At 30.4% G+C, this 22,230-nt stretch overlaps 6 protein-coding genes across 11 annotated transcripts; 5 read left to right on the top strand and 1 right to left on the bottom strand.

Annotated features, from left to right (window-relative positions):
- Positions 1–133: 133 nt before the first annotated feature.
- LOC140672327 (trypsin-3) lies at positions 134–4,542 on the top strand. The gene is made up of 5 exons (XM_072904376.1): positions 134–2,363; positions 2,463–2,597; positions 3,060–3,191; positions 3,400–3,573; positions 4,435–4,542. Exons 1-5 carry the CDS (start codon positions 2,280–2,282, stop codon positions 4,540–4,542), a joined length of 633 nt encoding a protein of 210 aa, XP_072760477.1. The 5' UTR covers positions 134–2,279.
- On the top strand, positions 4,475–8,778 carry LOC140672373 (probable chitinase 2). 4 transcript variants are annotated; one of them, XM_072904477.1, is made up of 9 exons: positions 4,475–4,582; positions 4,908–5,079; positions 5,703–5,909; positions 6,259–6,418; positions 6,706–6,802; positions 6,875–7,081; positions 7,186–7,383; positions 7,620–7,748; positions 8,167–8,778. In XM_072904477.1, exons 2-9 carry the CDS (start codon positions 5,022–5,024, stop codon positions 8,449–8,451), a joined length of 1,341 nt encoding a protein of 446 aa, XP_072760578.1. In that variant the 5' UTR covers positions 4,475–4,582; positions 4,908–5,021; the 3' UTR covers positions 8,452–8,778. The 4 variants fall into 4 exon arrangements, with proteins under 4 accessions (XP_072760578.1, XP_072760579.1, XP_072760577.1 ...); XM_072904478.1 differs by having other exon boundaries at positions 4,517–4,578; XM_072904476.1 differs by having other exon boundaries at positions 4,557–4,635.
- Positions 8,779–9,281: 503 nt separating this feature from the next.
- On the top strand, positions 9,282–10,688 carry Prosbeta7 (proteasome subunit beta type-4). The gene is made up of 5 exons (XM_072904899.1): positions 9,282–9,430; positions 9,652–9,858; positions 10,030–10,176; positions 10,259–10,457; positions 10,534–10,688. The coding sequence occupies exons 1-5, from the start codon at positions 9,318–9,320 to the stop codon at positions 10,621–10,623; spliced, it is 756 nt and encodes a 251-aa protein (XP_072761000.1). The 5' UTR covers positions 9,282–9,317; the 3' UTR covers positions 10,624–10,688.
- An 87-nt stretch (positions 10,689–10,775) lies between these two features.
- Positions 10,776–13,035, bottom strand: LOC140672607 (methionine aminopeptidase 1D, mitochondrial). The gene is made up of 6 exons (XM_072904898.1): positions 12,791–13,035; positions 12,271–12,534; positions 11,800–11,991; positions 11,554–11,704; positions 11,338–11,448; positions 10,776–11,150 (listed from the first exon to the last, which is right to left on the bottom strand). Exons 1-6 carry the CDS (start codon positions 12,842–12,844, stop codon positions 10,954–10,956), a joined length of 969 nt encoding a protein of 322 aa, XP_072760999.1. The 5' UTR covers positions 12,845–13,035; the 3' UTR covers positions 10,776–10,953.
- Positions 13,036–13,381: 346 nt separating this feature from the next.
- Positions 13,382–15,083, top strand: LOC140672609 (exopolyphosphatase PRUNE1-like). The gene is made up of 6 exons (XM_072904900.1): positions 13,382–13,441; positions 13,540–13,781; positions 13,850–14,121; positions 14,190–14,431; positions 14,514–14,672; positions 14,779–15,083. Exons 1-6 carry the CDS (start codon positions 13,388–13,390, stop codon positions 14,956–14,958), a joined length of 1,149 nt encoding a protein of 382 aa, XP_072761001.1. The 5' UTR covers positions 13,382–13,387; the 3' UTR covers positions 14,959–15,083.
- A 303-nt stretch (positions 15,084–15,386) lies between these two features.
- LOC140672601 (discoidin domain-containing receptor tyrosine kinase B) lies at positions 15,387–22,200 on the top strand. 3 transcript variants are annotated; one of them, XM_072904887.1, is made up of 15 exons: positions 15,387–15,846; positions 16,031–16,352; positions 16,949–17,054; positions 17,150–17,375; positions 17,459–17,606; positions 17,862–18,157; positions 18,233–18,482; positions 18,568–19,254; positions 19,801–19,856; positions 19,955–20,113; positions 20,259–20,368; positions 20,480–20,647; positions 20,728–20,820; positions 20,891–21,032; positions 21,151–22,200. In XM_072904887.1, the coding sequence occupies exons 2-15, from the start codon at positions 16,274–16,276 to the stop codon at positions 21,451–21,453; spliced, it is 2,823 nt and encodes a 940-aa protein (XP_072760988.1). In that variant the 5' UTR covers positions 15,387–15,846; positions 16,031–16,273; the 3' UTR covers positions 21,454–22,200. The 3 variants fall into 3 exon arrangements, with proteins under 3 accessions (XP_072760988.1, XP_072760986.1, XP_072760987.1); XM_072904885.1 differs by having other exon boundaries at positions 15,388–15,846; positions 19,717–19,856; XM_072904886.1 differs by lacking the exon at positions 15,387–15,846 and having other exon boundaries at positions 15,854–16,352; positions 19,717–19,856.
- Positions 22,201–22,230: the final 30 nt, after the last annotated feature.

Here is a 22,230-nt window from a genome sequence, read left to right as displayed (position 1 = left end):
ATAATCTTTTTGTGCTTTTCTATGATATAGTTTATCATACAAGATTGAAAAAATTAAATTAATATATTTGCGTTATTATAATAATATTAATTTTAATATAATATTAATCTTTTTTCGAAAGGCCTTACACTTGCATTTTGAGAAAAAAGCATGTATACCATATATATATATTTAAAATTTTACATATTAAATCTTTAGTTTAAAATTAAATTATAAGAGCATTTATTCCTCTTCTTGAGCTGTACATAAAATTTAAATAAACTTTAAGCTTTGTGAAAATAATAAAAAGTATAAATTATAATTTTTTAATTAAATATGAGAAAGATCGAGTGAATTTTCAATTTTTATATGTATTCATCGCTCGATCAAGAACATTTTATACACAAACACACATATACATTTTTTTTCACTTGTTTCTTATTTAAAATTTTGATTGTTCTCACACGGTAATTTTTTTTAGCTATATTAACAAACATAGCTTTCGCTTTCACTTTTAACTTGTTAAAAGACTGAGAAGGATTGTCTCAGTTTTCATTATAATTAATCCTTAAATATGCGCGGAACTATCTATGTGATCTAAATCTTTATAGACTTAAAGTAAGATTTATGACATAAAGGAATCATGGAAGAAATCTTTTGGCTAAAATATAAACTACATTTAGGTATTCTTTCGGCAATATAATTATATGTATTTATAAAGCGAATCGAACGCCCTGGTAAGACATTTTAGGATTACACCACATTACATGAGGTATTGGTAGCCGTATTTAACCTCCTTGCTACTGCAGATATATGTGTAAGATACATGTTTGTCTATGAGAAAGCGAGGCTTGTGTTTGATACTAAGATGTGTCTTGTAAGGTGTAATTCGCTGCCATTTGTGAAAAACTAAGCAACAAGAAATATTTAAAATTTCCAGTAATTTATTTTGAAAATATTTTGTAATATGTTTCGGGAAAGAGTCCCTTTAAGACATATTTATATTTACATATTTTATTAAATATTGCAGAGAAATATATATTTGAGCAACGATTATGTAATGTGTAAGTCTCAAACATATTCACAGATGGTAGCCAATTAAATCGCGTATACAAACTCTGTGTGAAATATTCGTGAATTTATATTTTCGCTACTAAATGGAACTCTCCTTTGATCTATATAGCAACGACGATGAACAGGATTGAATACAAAATTAAATAAGTATAATGAAGTATATGGGGGTATAAGTATAATTGTCTGTTGACAAGCGAGATATCTATTATAGAATGAGTTTCGACTCATCCATCAATCCGATTCATCCGTCGCAATTATACATCATTTATTTCTGATTGTGAGTAGTGGTGTGCTGTCTAGACCATATATATATTTCACGAGTAACGAGAAGGTTAGCGGCGCTAGATCCTAAAGGCAATGATATCTGTCGCGGTATCTATCTGTATATCGATTAGCTATGTACTAGCGGTAATGTACTACTATTTGCGTGAGCGTAGTTTCTGTTTTACGAGTCAGCTCGGCCGCCCGTGATTGTACGTAGAAAAAATTGGGGCACAATCAGATATCTTTATTCATTTTTTAAAAACAAATATCTCTATTTATCTTTTAAAAACAAGTTATATAGTTAAAAAAAGAAGTCCAAAATAATTTATATATTCCCCAATAATTCTTTTATAGCTACGAAAGCTAAATAATTTATTCTATTTTCTATTCTTACTAATTATTAAAGATTAAGTTTATAAAAAGGAGAAGTTATAAATAGAAAAATCTAATGCAATTAATTATTTATTTGCTTTCATTTGCTTACTTGTATGCAATTAATTAATTATTTATTTGTTTTTATTATTTTGCTCTTATTATTTAACTTTCTCGTTCATTTGCTATTCAAAGTATCAAATATATGAAAAGTGCGACTCTCTCATTAATCGTTTGTTAAAATAAATTCTTTATTTTAAAACTTATGTATCGGGAAAAAAATTTTGCTGCTATATTAATTTTGTGTTCTTTTATTAAATAGATATGATAATAAATATTCTTGATTTCTTGAAAAAAAAAAAAAAGAATAAGAGAAAGGGAGAGAGAGAGAGAATAGAATCGGTTTGTCATTACATTTGATTGTGTCTCAATTTTTTTTACCGCTCTGGTATTTAGGTGAAACAAAGGTATATAATTAACTTGTTGTTGTTTAAAGACGGTTGTTCGACGGCACGTGGATAGCGGAAAATCCACGCCTGTTCTATGTGATCGCCGGTACGACTTATGTGTACTTACCAAGCTGGGGTTCCATGCAGATGGAATTGATAGACAAGACATTGCCGCACGCAGAGTTTCGATTCTCGGACATGCGAAACGATATTGGATTGTTCAGGGTGACTATTTACGCCGTGTATATAATTCTGTGTCGATAATAAAGAGAGTAAACCTTGTAACAACTGCATGGCTGTTGTCATCCGCGCCCATCCTTACAGTTGAGAAGACCCCTTTACAGAAACACATACGTCCAATTCGTCGCAATTCCTCCGGCATACATTACGGATATGTTCAAAATATATACTGAAGACTGTGTCGCAGCTGGATGGGGTCGGCACATACCTGGTTCAGATGTACGTAGATAAGAGTTTGCAAAGTGCTTTATTCAATATAATAATACAAAAATTATATTCTTAAAGAAACTACATGCTTTTTCTCTCATCTAAAAAATTCTTTCGAAAAGAGATAGGATGTAAGTTCTATTTTTATTTATTATCATAGTCTGATTAATCTAATATGAAATAATAACAGAGTCTTCGTTTATTTTAAAGAAAACTTTTTCGATATCTATATTTGTTTTGAATTTAATTCGTTGCATTCACTGTTTATCGCTTTTTTTAGAAGAAAAATTTTTATATTTTTTTTATTAAAATTAGAATTTTTTTAATCAATAAAAAAAATATAACAACAAATAATGATGTATTTTTATTTTTTATTATCTAAAGCTAGATAGATATTTAACGAAACAAATTTAAAAAGAACTATATGATCAAAATATAATTTTTTTTATCAATTTTTTTGTGGTTTATTATTAGCAAGGGAGCGGTACATATTTGCGACATGTTCGGATTCCATTAATTTCACCCGAAGTATGCCCTATGCCGAATGTGCATAAAGAAAAACAATTATGTGCTGGTCTGCCAGAAGGTGGTCGTGATTCTTGTCAGGTTTGCATTAAGTTCTGTAGATTTGGAATTTTTTTCGAAAATATTTACACTTTTACATTTATTTATTTGTTTGAAAAAAATTGAGAATAAATAGTTTTTTGTTTGTATAATTTTGTGAAAACAATGTTAACACTAGCTTATATTATTTTTACTTTTCTTATTTTTAATTAACGTTATCATTGTACATTTGCACTTTATGAGTTTTCAGGGTGATAGCGGTGGGCCATTAATATGTAACGGAACACAGGTTGGTATTGTCTCTTGGGGTAAGGGTTGTGCCCGTCCGAATTCACCGGGTGTTTATTCTCGCGTGGATTTTTATCTACAATGGTTGAATGAAACTATTCTTCTAAATGGAACTTCGGAATATTCGTTTCAATACGTAACGATTATTTTGACGCTTTATTGTCAATATTTATTAATATGATAATAATAATAATTATAATATATATATAAGAATCAAATACGTGGAAAAGTTATATTTATGTTTTGTAATTATTCTACCACTGAAGGTCTTATATCAAATATCTTATGTCAAATAAAAAAATTGCTTATTTAGTACTCAGAAAAATTTAATCTTTGGAGGTATGATTTTTATTGTAGTTTATAATATTGGTTCCAAAAATTTTAAAAAGAAATTAGATTATTTTAAAGATTATTTATAGATAAACTTTAAAGGAACTATAAAAATATGAGATACTTTTCAACATATTTCAGAAAAGTACGTTTTTAAAATTTATATTTAATAGAATTGAAACGTCTGATTTTTTTACGTACTATTATAATCCCAAGTTTAAATCCGCTATTATTAATAAATTCAGAAAAGTATATTTTAATACTATCTCTTCTATTTTTGTTGATGCATATCTTGCAAAAGAGCACAATAAGGGGAAAAAGAAATTAAACGTCATCACTACGCAATTTTAGATTTATCTTTTTAATCTCTTTCTTCCTTCTGGTCCTTTAATTTCCTTTTTTTTCTTTTCTCTATTTTATTTTCTCAACTTCCACTTGTGCTCTGTATAAACTTTATTTTAATCTATAATTTTTTATCTTTTTTTTCTTTGTATCTCTGCAGCCTCTTTTTTCTTTCTTTTTTAAATTATTTTAATTTATTTGTTAAAGCATTCTGCTTACATACACACACACACACACATAATATGGAAACGATATTATGTTATTTATTCCACAAAACCAACAGAGAATCTGTGGAATATACCAAATTTCCGGCAATATATAACAGGTTCTAAATGCATCCTTCTCGAATCGTGTTCATCTTCGTCTTTTACTCGAGAATGAACAGTTACGAGTGAAAGCAATGATCTGGCTTGGCCTACGCTCGCATATCTGACTCCTAACAGTCTATAGCCTACAACCGAACAAATCAGTATGTTAGTATCAGCTAACGTATAATTATTATTTGGATTATCGTGAAACATTGTTGGTGATAACAGTAACAAGAATTCGGTATTCTCCTATTATCTTAAATAAATAGAATGATATAAAATCTCATTATTATTGTTACTACAAGTGATAAAAAAAAACAAATCTCTTCTATCAGTCCTTCTAATTATAGGGAGTTTGTGGTCATAGTGTTGTCTGTTGATTATATTTATTTAAATGTTAAATGTCACGTTGAATACATAGTGAATGAAAAAAATCTAAGTAAGACGCTAAGTTTGGTATATAAATTGTATTATGATAATTTATTCACAGGAAATATGAGATTTTAGCGTTTATTTGAAGTACAAAAGTATTCTTTAATACGAAATATTATTTTATTGCCAACCACATTAAATAAATTGCATTGAAGGAATTCAGTGTACCACAATGTTTTCTACTTACGTGGCATTTCTCTTTTTACTTTTTGGGCCTTATAATGCTTATGGTGAGTTTGCATGTAAAGTTTACATTTTTATGAAATTGATATATACGTTTTATTTATATATATAATAATGCAGAATAATCACATACTATGTATGTATTTAATCAGTAAAATTCCCGCGTTGACATATTAATAAGTGAAAGTAAAAGCCGGCACGCCACACAATGGGAACGCGACATTTTCATAAGACTCGCGAATGTATATACAGAGTGTCTCGAAATTAGCTTACCTTTGATCTACGGAGCATACCTTTGATCTACGAATTAATCAATTTTGAATCACATTTTTTCTTAATTGAAAATGCATTTTAGTATTATTTTTCATAATTTTTTAACACTCATTGTAAATATCTTTATGTAATCGATGCTTACATTAGAACTTTGTACAAAATAGTGCTATATATATAATCGGAGAATAATTCGTTTTTATTTAATTTCGAGTGTAATTAACTAAATTAATGTCAATTTCATTAAAACTGTAGCTATATTAGTATGAAAATTATATTGAAATATAATTTAAGTTCCTCGAGAAATCAGAATTTTGAAATAATAAGAATTTTATTGTTTCTCTAAAATATCCGTGCGTGTGTTACTTAATTTAATATTGATATTATATATTTTCTATAGGACTCTCTAAAATGAAACCAAAACATGATAAAATTGTTGTTTGTTACGTCGCGTCTTGGGCAGCCTACAGGCCGGGAAATGGTGCATTTTCTTTAGAAAATCTTCATTCAAAACATTGCACTCATTTAATTTACGCATTTGCTGGTCTAAATGCCTCAGACTGGACAATTAGAAGTCTTGATCCTTGGGCAGATATGGAGAAAAATGGTAATTATAATCTCTCTATGCAGTCATACACAAGTTTACATCAAATTACAGTATAATAATTTAAAATTATTTAAAAAATTAATTGAATACAACATTAAAAAATAAGTAATTTAATAAAATTATTAATATATGTGAAATTAAGTATCAAGTTATTTAAAAAAAAAATGAAATGATTAAAACAAGATAAGAGAGATGAAAATCAAAATATTATATTAGTTAGAAAAGTTACTAATTAATTACTAATTCTAATTTTAATTTTTTTGAATTTTTGTTAATTTGATGATTTAATTATTCATATTATTTTACTAAAATTTTTTAAACATAATTTAAAATACTCGGATGAATACAGGAATTGGCAATTATAGAAAGATGACAGCGCTTCGTAAGCAAGGTTTAAAAGTATCACTCGGTATCGGCGGATGGAACGAAGGCAGCACAAATTATTCGATGATGGCTTCATCATCAGATAGTAGAAAAACTTTTATCGCCAGCACCGTTGAATTTCTCAAGTACGTAATATTCATATTAATTGTTTTTTACAGAATATTTTATGATAGAATACTTTTAATATCTCAAGAACTGTTTTATTTATTGTTATTAGAAATTTTTATACGTAATGACCGACTGTCACTTTGGATTAAAGTTTAATTTGATTATATTACGATATATCGATAGTTGTATGAAACTTTACTTTGCTTTATTTTATATTTATCTTTTTTATCTCCTTTTTTTATTATAAATTTTCTTGTCTTTATTTTACGGTTTATTTTGTACAAATAAAATTTTGTTGCAATAGAACGTACGAGTTCGACGGGCTGGATCTTGATTGGGAATTTCCTGGAAGTCGCGGTGGTGCTGCATATGATAAACAAAATTTTGTTAGCCTTGTAAAGGTAGGGAAACACAATTTACTATTACTTCTGTTATTACGTAACGAAATAAGCACATTATTTGTCGCGCGATAGGAACTGCGAGATGCCTTTAGAGAGCATCACTTCTTGTTGACGGCAGCTATAAGCGCGAACAAGGACATTATTGATATAGGATATGACATTCCTGAAGTTTCTAAATACCTCGATTATATTCACGTCATGGCATATGATTATCATGGAGCGTGGAACAAACAAGTTCTTCCAAACGCACCATTGCGAAGCAAGGATCGATTAAGTGTGGTAAGAAATATAATTTTTAGATAAAAAACGTATTACATACTTATATGTAATCACAACTTTATATAATCATATAATTGTATATCGATTGTATTTTTAATATCTAGGAAGATACTATTATGTATTTGCTGCAAACAGGAGCGCCAGCCGAAAAATTGGTTTTAGGACTAGCGATGTACGGAAGAACTTTTATTCTTACAACTTTACCAGAAACACCAAAAATAAATCCGATTGGTCTACCTAGTCTAGATACTGGATTCAAAGGACCTTACACATCCGAAGATGGTTTCATGGGATTCAATGAGGTACTCAATCGTTCTTTCTCATATCATATTCAATATACAGTTTTTATAATTTTTTTAACTATGACAGCTGTCAACACACATACAACTATTTTTGTGTTAACTGCTCGCTGTAATTATAGTATCAAATATATAATAAAAAAATTTCATACATGTCTAAAAGGAGATATATATATATATATATAATAAAATATATAAATAAACTGTTTATATGAATAAATTGTATATATTTTGAACAGATTTGTGAGGCGTTGGTATTATATCCGAAAGAGTGGACAACTGGATGGGATAATTATAGCAGTACAGCTTACGCGATTAAAAAGGACCATGTTGTGGTTTACGATGATCGCAAAGCAATTATGATCAAGGTATTTCTTTTTTCGTGAAACATGAATTTCTATTAATCTAAATTTTCCATTGAATTTTAATTTTCTGCCATAGAAACAAATCTACAAATTTCGAATCTCGAATTTCTAATCAAATTAACAAACCCTGTAAATTTCGAATACTAAACTTTTTTTTATATAACTGCTAAGAAGAATTTTGTTGCTCAGAAATATTTGACAAATTTTTTAAATTATATGTTACATAAAAATAATATAAGATTGGTTTTAACATTTCGTTGCTTTATTATAAAAATATTTCCGAAAATTATTAATTTTGAATAGATATGTTTCGTAAGAAAAATTAATCTATATGTATAACAATTAATAATAATTATTCTATAATTCAATTTTTTTGTGCAAACTGTCAAACATTGAACGTTTAAAAATTAAACATTATTAGGTGGAATACGTAAAAAGACAGAAACTGGCAGGTGTTATGATATGGAGCATCGACACGGACGATTTCCGAGGAAAATGTTCATTTCTGCACAATGACATGACTTTGCTCGATGGATACGATTATCCTCTAATGAAATCCATTAATACGGTTTTGGCAAATAATACGATACCACTCGAAGAGAAAAAGGAGCCAAACTCATCGTCTATGCAATTACCTTATTCAAACATCGTGTTTGCGCTATCAATCACGATGATTTATTTTCCTTTTTATACAAATCTATCTTAACCATCAAAGAATATAATTTAAAAAATAACAATTAACAAAAAGCACTAGAGATGTTAACACTTGCGTTTATAGATCGTTCCTTTTATCGATACTTTTTTGTTACGTCATAAAAATGTAATTTGACATAGAATCTGTGTATATGTGTGTGTGTGTGTGTTTATATGAATGAAAAGAAATTATGCTCGATTCTTGATGTAAAATACATTTTGACATATTTAAAATAATGCATATATGTATACATGATATATAATGTTAACAAAGATGTGAACATATACATAAGCAAGCTTATATTAACAATTTTAATAAATTGTCTATGTTTAATGATTCTAATATTAATCTGAAAGTTTTGAGAGGGAAAATGAGAAAATTATGGTTTAAGTAAAATCTCTGCATATGTTATAAAAATTACAATGTGTACAACAGATTTTTCAATGAGATTATAATCTCGATACAACTAATTATATAAAAATACCAAGTAACGTACCTAGTGAAGATACATATACTTTCGATGCACTTTGAGAGAAAAAAAGCAATTTGACGTACGCGTTTTTCAACTACAATTCCGAATACTTATGCAAAGGCAAATTATCGACGTTGAAATTATATTAGCGTATAATAACGATTGTACATGACGTTTCACGTAGCGACGAGCTTCTGGCACTTTAGGACACACTCGCGATAATTTTTCACGGGATTTCAAGTAACAAATATAATCGCGAAAAATATGGAGCGACTCGAATACGATTCTGCAATCCATCACAGTGAGTTTCTTTCTGGTCGCGATTCGAGATTTATCGAAATGCGATTCTCGAAGTATCGATAATCATGACGTAACATGACGTAGCAAGCAGCAAGTAGCAACAAAAATGGCGTTCACCACTAAAGATGTTCTACCTCTGTGGCACAATGGACCGTCACCTGGTGCATTTTATCATTTTCCAGGCAACCAATATGGTACCGGTGGATTCCAAAAATCACAGTACGTTTTATCCGATTATAATTCCTAAAATATTTTGTTTGATTAAATGTAAATGTACACCATAACCTATTATGTCATTCACGAAACTCGCATGTCATCTTGTTTCGCACAGAAAACAAATCAATGAAATTAAATAATTAAGAGCTCAATATATTTATGAAACGCAATATAATAATAGATGTAACAAGAAATTCTCTAATTTACATTTAATTTTTTTGCAGAGCTCCTATAACGACTGGCACATCCGTTATTGGCATACAATTTAAAGACGGAGTTATTATAGCTGCCGATATCTTAGGATCTTACGGTTCACTTGCTCGTTATAGAAATCTCGAGCGTATTATGAAAGTTAATGATAACATCATTCTTGGTGCATCTGGAGACTATGCAGATTTTCAGTGTATCAAGAGCTATGTGGAGAGAAAAATGTAAGTTTTTTTAAATCAATAAAACTGCAATAGTAAATCTTTGATATATATATATTATTTTCTCACATTAAGAATAAATTAAAGAACATATATGATATAAAAATATATTGAAGTTTTTTAAATTCTTAAAGAACAGAGCAGCATCATTTTATATTAATGCTTTTATTTCAGCCTGGAAGAAAAATGTTTGGATGATGGATTTAGTTTGAAACCGAAAGCACTACATTGTTGGTTAACACGTGTTATGTACAATAGGCGATCAAATTTTGATCCGTTTTGGAATAATTTTGTAATTGCTGGATTGGAAAATGGAAAACCGTAAGTACTATACTGTCTTAATTTTTCAGATATATTTGAATCATTAGGAATCATTGTAAATCGCGATTTCATGCTCTTCCAGATTTTTGGCAACTGTTGACAAGCTTGGAACAGCTTACAACGATCCAGTGATTGCGACTGGATATGGTGCTTATATGGCAACACCCATACTAAGAAAAGCTTATGAAGACAACAGTGAAATGAGCAAAGAGGAAGCTATTGAACTTTTATATAAAGTAATGCAAGTTCTCTTTTACAGAGATGCAAGATCTTTCCCAAAGGTAAAGTATTAAAATTTGTTTATACATAATCAATGATCTTGATTGAATCATTAATAGATTCATTTATTTTTTCTAGTATCATCTTGGCACTGTCACAAAAGAAAAAGGTGTTGAAATACAAGGACCAGTAGCTTTAGATAGCTATTGGGGACCTGCAATCATGTAAAACTAATTTTTTTTATTTCTTTTAAATTATAATAAAACTTATAAGGTAAAAGTCTCTTCCTTTAATTGATTTTTTTCGTTGATTTACGAACATACATATAACTCGCGTTACCTATACACATAAGTAAAAAAATTATAATAAAAACACCATACTAATGATTATGATAATAATAAGTCATTTTTGTTTTTGTTTGTATATGGAAAAACAGCAGGATAGTACTTACTAGTAAGTTATTTAAAATTTAAATCGATTTTTACATAAATATATATACAGAAATAATATATTTAATACAGATTATTTACATATATATAAAAGCAGTAACAACAATAATTACGGATAGAGTGTTAGTACTTCACATCCATCGTTTGTTATCAAGATCGTATGTTCGATTTGAGCTGTTCTAGAATTATCAACAGTGCAAGCTGTCCATCCATCTTCCAAAATTTCACACTGCGTCATTCCTTGACTTAAAACAGGTTCAATAGTAAATGTCATCCCTGGTTGCATTCTTCCAGGATAATTATTTGCTGTAAAACAAAATAAGTAGATATCTTATCTCAATATATATTGATCCATCTGACATGTTACTTATGTCAATATGTAGTATGAATTTAATTAAAATTAATATATCCAAAAAAACATGAAAAATAAGTAATTTTGATTAATCATATATTAACAGATATTAACGTTAGTAATGACCAAAATTTTTCTCACCAAAGTGAAATATGTCTGGAGCACCATGAAAATAAGTCCCAATACCATGACCGACAAATGCAGGTATCACATTAAAATTATGTTTATTTGCTATATCTTCTATCACATTACCTAGAAACAGAAAGATTTTATAGTGAAAATTAATGTGATAGTACTATATAAACATAAATGGGAATTTAAGATTCTTAATCATCTGTATGTACATGAAACTATTACCAATATTACAGAAATGTTGATCAGGCTTGCATATTTCAATGGCTGATTTTAAACACAATTCCGTAATCGTTATCAATCGTTTGCCTTCTGAATCGACTTCACCTACTTGAAACATAGCCGAGCAGTCGCCATGACAGCCATTAAGATATACCTACTTAAACGAAAATTTAAAGATTTTTTTAAAATTATTTTTATCATTTTTGGATTACTAGAGAAACATTGGCATTAACTGATAAGACTACTCACTGTGACATCAACATTGATTATATCTCCTTCTTGTAAAGGTCTACTGTCTGGAATACCATGGCAAGCAACATTGTTGACACTTGTGCATATAGACTTAGGAAAACCATGATAATTAAGTGGACTGGGATAAGCTCCATTGCCAATGATCATATCATGAACTTGTTTGTCAAGAAAATCGGTCGTAATACCTGGCTAGCATATGTCAATTTCATCTTACATTAATGCTTATTATAAACATAACATATGAATATATGTATATATGAAAGTTATTAGTAATTGTTGAAAATATGTTTTAGAGAATCAAAATATTGAAACTGTCTGGAATACCATGTATGTAAACTGCTGTTGTATTAAAATATTGCTTCCAAGATACATATTAATTTGATAAATTCTTTAACTAATCTGATGATTTGTGATCATATTAATCTATGGAACTGAATATTACTGTGTAATATGTAAGAAATAATTCACCTCAATTAATGTATCAACTTGATACAGAATGTGACTGGCAAGTTTGCAACTTTGTCTCATACATTCTATTTGATATTCATCCTTTATTTCAGGTGTTATTGGCCCATCTTTTTCAGGTATTGATGTTTCACTATAGGATGGCTGAGGTATATATGCAGGTATAACTATCTTTTCAGAAACCAACCATGGTCGAACTATAGCATATTTGCCGAAATAATTATTATTATAGGTATGAACAGCTCTTGATATTTTTACATCTCTAGTCTGAAACAAATATTTCCTTACAATTAAATAATCCCACATTATTACTTACAAGTACAACAAGAAAATAATAGCACTTTTCCAAATTCAAAGTTTATATATCTAAATTATTCTAACACATATTAATTATCATAACAAAAATTATATATATGTACATAGGTTACATTACACTAACCTTATACATAATTTCAAAATAAAGATATTTAGATTTCACTAATGACAGGAATAATGAAAACAATTAAATCTGTAAAAAACGTACCTTTGATACAGTCTTAAGAAAGTTCAAAAAATAGATTTTAAAAAATTGTGCCATTTGAATGACGAATTATCAGACGTATCTTTTACGATATATGTATTTCGTTTAATGAAAGCTATTATATGATTTCGTTTATAATAATATCACAGAAAGAAGCAAAACTTTTTATTAAATCTCATCGTTGCTCTTTTCTGACATTCAAAGTCATGTTATAAATTTGTGTATTCAAGGTTAGAGCTATTGCCATAGACGTAGAAATAGAGAGAATAAAGATAGTACCATTGAACTGACAAATCAGAACAAAGAAATCTTTGCTCCTGATTGGTCAATTAAATTACTTTATCCATGACTGATTTCCGAACGTATTTTAGAAAACATGTAACAAGATATATGTATCTATTATTTACAATTTACATCATAATGAAAAGTGGTCATCTTCCAAAATAAATAATGTAATTGCAGATGACGTATGTGCATGTTGAAAGAGGAAACTTAGTATTATTGAAAGAGAAAAATTTATAATTTTCAAACTAAAATAAAAAGTATTATTTATATTCACAAAAATAGATATTTAAAGAGATATAAGAAGAAAAAACTATAATGCAATCGCAAGGAGCTATGGAATCCTTTCTGAATGAGTCAAAAATTGCTTTGGTAAAAATTTAATATTGATTGGATACATATTCAGATCATTTTAATCCTCTGTACTGTCATTTTGTCTAGCTTACTTTATCTGTTATGTTTTGCTTCAGTCACAGTTATCATTATACCATACAATTCTGGTTGTCATGGGAAATCCGACATGCGATTTAGACTCTGCTGTAAGTGCTCTGGTCCAAGGATTATTAGAATATATTGATGCCCAAAAATATGGACAGAGCAATTATGCTGTAATTCCAGTCATGAATATCCCAGAAAAGGAATTTCGAATTAAGACAGAAGTAGTTTACAGTTTAAAATCTCATAACATTCCATTAAATTTGATAACATTCAGGTGAGTTCAGGTCTTTGGATTTTAAAAAGCATTGTGATTTTTGTGTTACTCGAGTATGTTCTTGACAGAGATCAGATTGATTTGCAAAATATACAGAATGATGCTGACAAAAAGCTGGAGTTGATTTTAGTTGATCATCATACTCTTGCAAATGAAGATATTGCATTGAAATCTTCAGTTATAGCAATAATTGATCATAGACCATTGGATCCAGCCTGGTCATGGCCCAACATTAAGTTAAACATAGAAACTGTTGGAAGCTGTGCCACTCTTGTTGCACGTAATGTTCTACAAAAACATGCTGATATTTTGGATGCACAACTTGCAAGTCTTTTACGAGGTAAGCATTAACTTTTAGAAAATTGCCATTACTGATTATAATATTGTTATATGCAATATATTTCCCAGGTCCAATATTAATTGACACCTACAATTTGGCGGTTGAAGCTGGTCGGACAACTGCTACCGATATCGACATATTAAACACCCTTGAACAACTTGGTGGACTTACATCTAATAGAACTGAAACATTTAATAAACTTATGAATGCAAAAACAAATATTAGTGACTTAAGTAATGAAGAACTCATGATTAAGGATCTAAAAATAACCAATGGTATACCTCTTGTAGGATTCTCTCTTTTAGTAGAGGTGTGTTATTTAGGATTTTTATTAAATAAAAAATGATAACTTTGATTAAGTTTATAAATCTGTTTTTCATAACTAATTTTAGAACTTTCTCATGCGAGAAAACGCGAAAGAAACAGTTGAAAAGTTTGGTAATGATAGAAATTATGACGTCATTGTCCTCATTGGTCAAAATGTAAGCAGTGAACATGTATCTAGAGATATTGCAATCTTTTCGACATTATCTAATCAATTAGCTAATGAAGTAAGTGTTATTTAATGCAATGCTGTTCTATCAAACTTTATTTCAGTATATTCATTTATATTAATTTATTTACTTTTGTATCTGATTTGATTGTATTTATTTATAGATAATTCAAACATTGATTTCTTCTACTCAACCATACTTAAATCTAGAATTCGTCAAAGAAATTCAAGAAGAAAAATATAAGCTGTGTTTATATAGACAAGGAAATGTAAAGGTAACACGCAAACAACTACTACCAATTATACAGAAAACGGCATTATTACATAAAAGCGAAGAAGTATAAGTAATATAGAATCATGAAAAATACACAAGCATAATATATGTGCTAATAAAAAATACTTGAATACCTGATCTTTGTTAAAGTACCTTTTTTAGCTTGCAATTTTTTCCACTTCTACTTAATAATATTATTGAAACTAATATGATTTTTATTTAATATGATTTATTTGATTTAAATATATACATAAACATCATATATAACATAAGAAAATATTTAATTTTATATTCCTTACTGAATTGTTGGAGTTGACTATCTATACATTATGTGTATATATATCTATGTATTTATATATTATGCATGTGTATACATTCTATTAATAATAAATAAAGTTATATATATATATAAAACTTTATATGTATATTAATAAAATGTATGTACATGTATATTTATATATATAATATATAGTGCTTATATGTAAAATTATTAATATTTCGAAAAAAATCAATGTATTTAAAGTCTCTCGTTAAGAGGCTTTCTCGATATCCATATTGCGAAAAAGCATCTTGATTGTTGGGAATTTTATGATTTTGCGCAGTGAAATGCCGCTGCTATCGCCATTGGCTATCGAAACGTCACACCCCTTGACGTTATCACACATCCCCATATAAGGTCCTTCCTTTCGCGGTATTGTGATGGCTGTAGCAAGAGTAATGCCGCGAATTACCTTTTGTTCGCACGGGTGTAATGAAAGTGTGCATGGTCCTCGGAATGCATCGTGAGAACATCGTTTTCTGCACATATGATAGAGAAACGTAAAAATGAGAGTAGAGCAAAACTGTTAAAGTGTCAAGCTCGAGGATTGAAAGAAGAATTATTATTAACGCGACGCACGTGTGTTTTATTTAAATTATGAGACCAGCTTTCAAGGATCAGCGATTTCCCTTTCAAACGGTAAGAGTATCGAGAGTATGCGCGGGATTAAATTCGTAAAAATCTCGACGAGCGTGCGTGGAACTCGATTTTCCTCCTGGAAGAATCGAGTTTAGGGGAGAAAAAAAAGAAGATTAGCGAAATACGCGGAATTTCGCCCACCCGCGAAATAACGCATATTGATCGTTCCATACTTGTTGCGCAGAGACAACAGCCGGGCCAAGCTACGCCGAGTATCAACATCCCCACCCTGTGCGACCGAAAAGCTGCATTACCCTCGTGAACATTGTCGTTTCGTTAATTACAAATCTATTTCTTTTTTTTATATTTTTTATTGCGCGATATTTGCGAGGGGAAAGAACGCGATGATGAGAGATTTCTTCGAGCTATATTATGATTTATAAATGCGTTCGGGCTGTCGATACGCGCTGCGCTATCGCAACATATCATGGAGCCAGTACGTCTTTTGATACAAATTCTAATGCTGTTCACCTGGTGTACAAAGGGATTCCTGGGAAATGCTCTCGGTAAGTATCGATCATTTTATTGTTCCATTATCAATATATGCCTTTTACAGAATGACATTTATTATTATTTTTATGAGCAGAATTTGCGAGATCTATATGTGATATATTTTGATAAAATAAATTTATTTTTTCCAATTAATTTTTAAAATTATTATAAGAAGTGATAAAAATAATTTTTGCTTTGTTGTTATTTATTGGAGATTAATTGTAAAATATGTAGACCAAATAATAAATAATTAATATTAATAATTAATAATTGTATTACTAATATAATGACAATAGTAAATAGTAAGATCCAATTTTAAGTGAAAAAATAAATAATATAAGCAATATTTTAGATTTATTTGTCCAGTATATATATATATATATATATTTATTTATTTTTTTTACGTTTAGTATACACTTGCAAAAGCAAATGGATATTTCCAAGCTGAAGTAAATGATATTTTGCTTGTTAAAATTAATATTAATACAATTAAAAATAATATAAATAAATGCAATCGCTCTATATAATCTATAAATAATAATTTATTTCTAAATATATAATAAAATATATAAATATATATAAAAGATATAAATAACAATGATGATTATAGAAAAATGCATTCTTCCCCTTGGCATGGAAGAAGGAAGAATCCCGGATGAAGCGATCACGGCGTCATCCAGTTACGAGATGAAATCCGTGGGGCCTCAAAACGCGAGGTATAGAGATTAAAATACGATAATATCTGTAATATTAATTATGTATGAAAGTTAATTGACAATTTGTAAGTAATTTATAAATAATATATTTATAGAATACGGCAGGAGAAGAATGGTGGTGCTTGGTGTCCGAAAGCTCAAATCAGTAGCGCTATACGTGAATATCTGGAAATTGATCTGACGAGAGATCATCTTATCACATGGACCGAGACTCAAGGCCGATTCGGTAACGGTCAGGGTCAGGAATATGCCGAAGCGTTTTTTCTAGAATATTGGCGGCACGAAAAGTGGCATCAGTATAAAGATTTAAGAGGGAACAAGGTATACGTGTGTGCTTGATTTCTATTGAAATAAATGATGAGGAATAAAACTATTTAATTAAGATTTCGAATTGTATTACATAGATCCTACGTGGTAATAGCAATACATATCTAGTGGAGAAGCAGAAGTTGGATCTACCGTTTGTTGCGAGTCGAGTAAGATTTGTTCCTTACAGTCAACATCCGCGCACCGTGTGTATGCGTGTCGAAATTTACGGCTGCAGTTGGAATCGTGAGTCTTTTAATCTTCGCGAGTGTATAATATTTTAATGTAATTCTAATTGACAGTTCATTTTTTTTCGTCTATCTTTTTTTATATTTTATAAAATTGTGTGAAAAAAATAATAAAGTCGTGAAATCTAAAGATGTTATAAAGATAATATATCTAAAAATATATAGACGGTATATAATTTAAAGACGAAAAATTCAATCTTTGCGATATACATGCAAAGACATAATGAAAAAACATTCTTTATTGTTTGTACAGAAAACATCGCTAGTTATGCTATACCTAAAGCTGATAAAATTGGACCTAACAGATCTAACGTCGAGGATACGTCGTACGATGGCACCGAAATTGATAATTTAATGTTAAACGGATTAGGACAATTAACAGACGGTATAGTTGGCAGCGAAATTGAGATCCTCGAATCCGATAGAGTAACCAACTGGGTCGGATGGCACGATCGCGACAATGTAGAATTATTCTTTGAGTTCCGATTTTTACAGAAATTTAAAAACTGTACAATTTACGTAGCCGATTTGCCCGATCTAAATGTCGAGGTATGCGATTATTCGAGAAATAGACTCTATTAATAAATTTATTCTAACTTATTGTAATATCAATAATATTTTTAGATATTCTCGATGGCAAATTTTTGGTTTTCATCGGATGGCAAGGATTATCACGCGACGCCAGAAATGTTTCAAACATTTAATGACTCTAAGACGAGCGCCATCCTCAACAGCAGCAACGAGAAAGATGGCAGAAGCAGTAGCAGCATCTCTATATCTGTTCCCTTCCAATCGAGAATCGGCAAATTTGTCAAGATAGAATTAAAACTTAGATCAAAATGGTTATTGCTGAGCGAGATCACATTCGAGACAGGTAATCTTTCTAGCTTCATTATTACATATATTTGAAAAAAAAGTTAAAATAATTATATAAATATTATCTTGTGTGTGTAATCCAGTTCCAGACATAAAGAACGTTGCTAACAAAACATTAGAACGATTATTATGGATATATTCGAACAACAATGAGAACGTGTCTCAAACAATCAATGAAGATCAGATCACGAAAATAAAGCAGACGGAGGACAAACAAAATAAGGATGAAAACGACGAGACTCAAATAGAGAACAAAATCAGAGGTACAGCTGGCGACGAGAGAAGGATCAATGTTTTGCACGGACGTACAACGACGGGAATAACTGAATCGAACGAGACAACATCGGTGTTGAACGAGTCAAATCTGACACCAGACGCTTTTCCTGTGAACAATTCGCCAACGTACATCGGATTGATCAGCGCAGCATTAACCGTAATTGCCTTCCTCTCGAGTTGCACAATCTTCTTGATGAAACAAAGAGGTCGCAACAAAGTGGCTCTACTGCAAAAACACACTGCGTTACTGTGTGGCTCGCCGGCATCAGGTATCACGATCAATACCAAAGATATCAAATTACCCACACCGATCGTGGTAAACAATCTATCACAATCAAGATTGTCATTGAAAAGCAAAATTGCATCAAATGATTACAAAGTCAGCGATGTTGGTATGAACGAACAACGTAATGCTTACGAGAAAATTGATAAAATACCTTCGGAGCAATATATGAAATGCGAAAGGAAATGCAATTATAAAACAGAACAGTTTGGTATGTATATATAAATATGTATATATAAATCGTATATTAATTATAATGATATTGATAATTAACTTTAATATTGATTGTATTTAATTGTGTACAGTGAAAGAAAGAAAGAAAGACACTATATTTTTTTTTATATTTCATATTTCAACTAAAAGATAATATAAAATGTATATATAATCATAACATAATGATTATTCTACAATTATCAGAATATCATCATTTATTTGATTCTCGCGTCTTTGTCACTGTATAATTTATATTTGTTTCACTTTCCTGCATCTTTCTTGATGGAATTTAATTTACTCGTGATTAATTTCATATATTTGTTAATATAAATAGATTAATTAGTAAAATCAACAAAATTATGGTATACATTTATCAAATAATTAATGCCACTCACATTTACTTGAGCGCGTCTCATGTGTTACATTCTACGAAACATTATCACATCTGCATGTGTTTTAGATACTAAAAACAACGAAAACTTTAACGACAAAACGCGAGTGGAGTGCATAATTCCAACAATAAAACCGAATTCTTCTCAAACAGGAAAAATCAATCAGAGGGTATACGAGAGTTATTACGCGGCTACAGACATTTTAACGGTAAGAATGTGCTCGCAGCACGTTCGAGTATAACGGTGATTTAAATGATTTTGTGATTGTTAATGCAATACTCGATACAGTGTTACGGTATGTTATAGATAAAGAGACGCGATCAGCATCCAACCGTGAGTTTCTTCACACCGTTACTTATTCGAGATTCAGTCGTATCTTACAAACGCGGGACTTACGATGTTCCACGTATCTCTCGACATAGATTAAGAATCCTCGATAAACTCGGCGAAGGAAATTTTGGTTTGGTGAGTTTCATCTGAGTGTATATGTACTCGTGTACTGTATCTTTCTAAATTTATATAAGAAAACGTTTAACATTATCTTTTTTCAGATGTCTTTTAACCTTTTAAATCTATTTAATTTTTAAAATTTATATATTACTTTGCTTAGGTTCACTTATGCGAAGCAAAAGGCATACAAAATCCAGATTTAGGTATCCTTCAAAATCGTCAAGTAGTGATAGTCCGATCTTTATGGCGTGGGGTCGTCGATGCTTTGAGGTAAAGCAATGCTATTTTATTTATTTAATAATAATAGTAATAATTTATTTTATAATATTATTTATTTGATGAACTTCTATAAAGTTTTAATTTGCACGGAAATCGATTTAGGGAGGACTTTATGAACGACATGCGCATCCTGGCTGAAATTCGCGACGTCAACATCGCGAGGATAATCGCGATCGTTGAAGAGGAACCTTTTAGTGCCATCTTCGAATACGGAGAACTCGGAGACCTGTCCAGTTTTTTAAAAAATCATGATCGCAACGTGCCGACAAGGTAAGACTGCATGACAATTTGGAGATTTCGAATCTATTTTTTTTTTCTATCAGACTTTTATGCGTTAATAAACTCTGCAGTTACGAGTGCTCGTTAAATCTCATTACGCAAATCGCTTCGGGTATGAAGTATCTCGAGAGTTTGAATGTACCACATTGCGATCTGGCAGCCAGGTAATAATATATTCATTATATAATATTTCGTAATAAACTTATATACGTGTATTCATATTTTGCGTCGTAGGAATTGCATCGTCTGTAAAGATCTGTTGATTAAAGTGTCCGACCAAGCCATGTATTGCAGCAAATATGACAATGAATATTACGTTGATGAATGTTACGCCAAAATACCGTTACGTTGGATGGCGTGGGAAGCAGTCTTATCGGTAATTGCTTTATAATTAGAGTGACTGGTCTTATTTTGAAATATTTGCCTACTTATCTACAAATTCCGCAATATTTAAATCAATCTAAAAAATAATTTTTACATCTATTTATATAAAGGGAAAACGAAGCTGTCAATCAGATGTTTGGTCGTACGGCGTGACAATTTGGGAAGTTTTGACACATTGTGAAGAGGCACCCTATGCCGACCTGACCTCAGAACAAGTGTTGGAAAACTGTGGCCTATGGTATCATTCATTGGACAACGGCGGTAAAAGAAAATGTCCGCGGATTCTCGAGCAGCCAGTATTTTGTTCGGACGACTTGTACCGGTTGATGTTGCGATGTTGGTGCAAACACGCGGAGGACCGGCCGAGTTTCCAGGAGATTCACTGCTACCTCAAGAAGCTGACTCTGGATTAAATTTGCGAACGCATTTCTGCGAGAGCGTACGGAAAACGATCCATGCTCATCAGCAGCAGCAGCGGCGCGGACCAAATCAATTACAATCAGCTGAGAAGCATCCTGATTGCTTTCTTGATCGCTTTTGCATGTGTGGCTCGAACTTTTCAATTGCCGATAACCTGATACATCGAGTCGAAGAGTCGTCAATGCCTAAACACATCAAGGTATGGGATGCTCTCTGGCCACTAAAATATTACTGCTCAACTAGATTTATCTAATTTTGATTATAAATAAGTGTAGGTTAATAACATAACGATAAAACTCAAATGCGGCGAATAAATCGCAAGTTTCTCGCACGATATTTTATGCATTATAATCGAGGAATAATCTCTGAAGATAATATCTTTCATTGATTATTTCCGTAATCAATCAGTATTCGAGAGAAATATGTGATTTCGCGCGCGAGAATATTCATCTATTTACTAATTTATTACTTTACACATATCTCTCTTTCCTACGCTTATATATATGTGATAATCATTATCGTTTTTAATCTTAAGAAAATTGTTCCATTTTTTCTATATCTATTACCCAGAACCAATCGTAGAAAAATCACGATTACGGACAAGATTTGTAGCAAAGTTTGTCATAATTTTGGTGCAGATTTTGCGCAAGGCTTAATCGCGTATTTTGTCACAGCTGGGTATACTTTATATCATATAGAATTCGTTGCGTGTAGTCGAAGCAAAATAATATAAACGAGATCGGCATAAAACGAACGTAATACTCAATTAC

This window comes from Anoplolepis gracilipes, chromosome 13 (assembly GCF_047496725.1).
Source record: "Anoplolepis gracilipes chromosome 13, ASM4749672v1, whole genome shotgun sequence".
In the NCBI taxonomy this organism is placed as follows: domain Eukaryota; kingdom Metazoa; phylum Arthropoda; class Insecta; order Hymenoptera; family Formicidae; genus Anoplolepis; species Anoplolepis gracilipes.
This window is presented reverse-complemented; position numbering and strand designations above follow the sequence as displayed.

Bases quoted from the DNA above. Each gene is read 5' to 3' on its own strand.
- LOC140672327 (XM_072904376.1), top strand. From the start codon at position 2,280: ATGCAGATGGAATTGATAGACAAGACATTGCCGCACGCAGAGTTTCGA. The intron at 3,192-3,399 runs GTTTGCATTAAG...ATGAGTTTTCAG, and splicing joins GTGGTCGTGATTCTTGTCAG to GGTGATAGCGGTGGGCCATT. The intron at 3,574-4,434 runs GTAACGATTATT...AATATATAACAG, and splicing joins CGGAATATTCGTTTCAATAC to GTTCTAAATGCATCCTTCTC.
- LOC140672373 (XM_072904477.1), top strand. From the start codon at position 5,022: ATGTTTTCTACTTACGTGGCATTTCTCTTTTTACTTTTTGGGCCTTAT. The intron at 5,910-6,258 runs GTAATTATAATC...GGATGAATACAG, and splicing joins GGCAGATATGGAGAAAAATG to GAATTGGCAATTATAGAAAG. The intron at 6,803-6,874 runs GTAGGGAAACAC...GTCGCGCGATAG, and splicing joins ATTTTGTTAGCCTTGTAAAG to GAACTGCGAGATGCCTTTAG.
- Prosbeta7 (XM_072904899.1), top strand. From the start codon at position 9,318: ATGGCGTTCACCACTAAAGATGTTCTACCTCTGTGGCACAATGGACCG. The intron at 9,859-10,029 runs GTAAGTTTTTTT...CTTTTATTTCAG, and splicing joins AGCTATGTGGAGAGAAAAAT to CCTGGAAGAAAAATGTTTGG. The intron at 10,177-10,258 runs GTAAGTACTATA...ATGCTCTTCCAG, and splicing joins GGATTGGAAAATGGAAAACC to ATTTTTGGCAACTGTTGACA.
- LOC140672607 (XM_072904898.1), bottom strand. From the start codon at position 12,844: ATGGCACAATTTTTTAAAATCTATTTTTTGAACTTTCTTAAGACTGTA. The intron at 11,705-11,799 runs GTGAGTAGTCTT...TCGTTTAAGTAG, and splicing joins TAATCAATGTTGATGTCACA to GTATATCTTAATGGCTGTCA. The intron at 11,449-11,553 runs GTAATAGTTTCA...TTCTGTTTCTAG, and splicing joins TCAACATTTCTGTAATATTG to GTAATGTGATAGAAGATATA.
- LOC140672609 (XM_072904900.1), top strand. From the start codon at position 13,388: ATGCAATCGCAAGGAGCTATGGAATCCTTTCTGAATGAGTCAAAAATT. The intron at 14,122-14,189 runs GTAAGCATTAAC...TATATTTCCCAG, and splicing joins ACTTGCAAGTCTTTTACGAG to GTCCAATATTAATTGACACC. The intron at 14,673-14,778 runs GTAAGTGTTATT...ATTTATTTATAG, and splicing joins CTAATCAATTAGCTAATGAA to ATAATTCAAACATTGATTTC.
- LOC140672601 (XM_072904885.1), top strand. From the start codon at position 16,274: ATGGAGCCAGTACGTCTTTTGATACAAATTCTAATGCTGTTCACCTGG. The intron at 16,353-16,948 runs GTAAGTATCGAT...TGATGATTATAG, and splicing joins ATTCCTGGGAAATGCTCTCG to AAAAATGCATTCTTCCCCTT. The intron at 20,821-20,890 runs GTAATAATATAT...TTTGCGTCGTAG, and splicing joins CATTGCGATCTGGCAGCCAG to GAATTGCATCGTCTGTAAAG.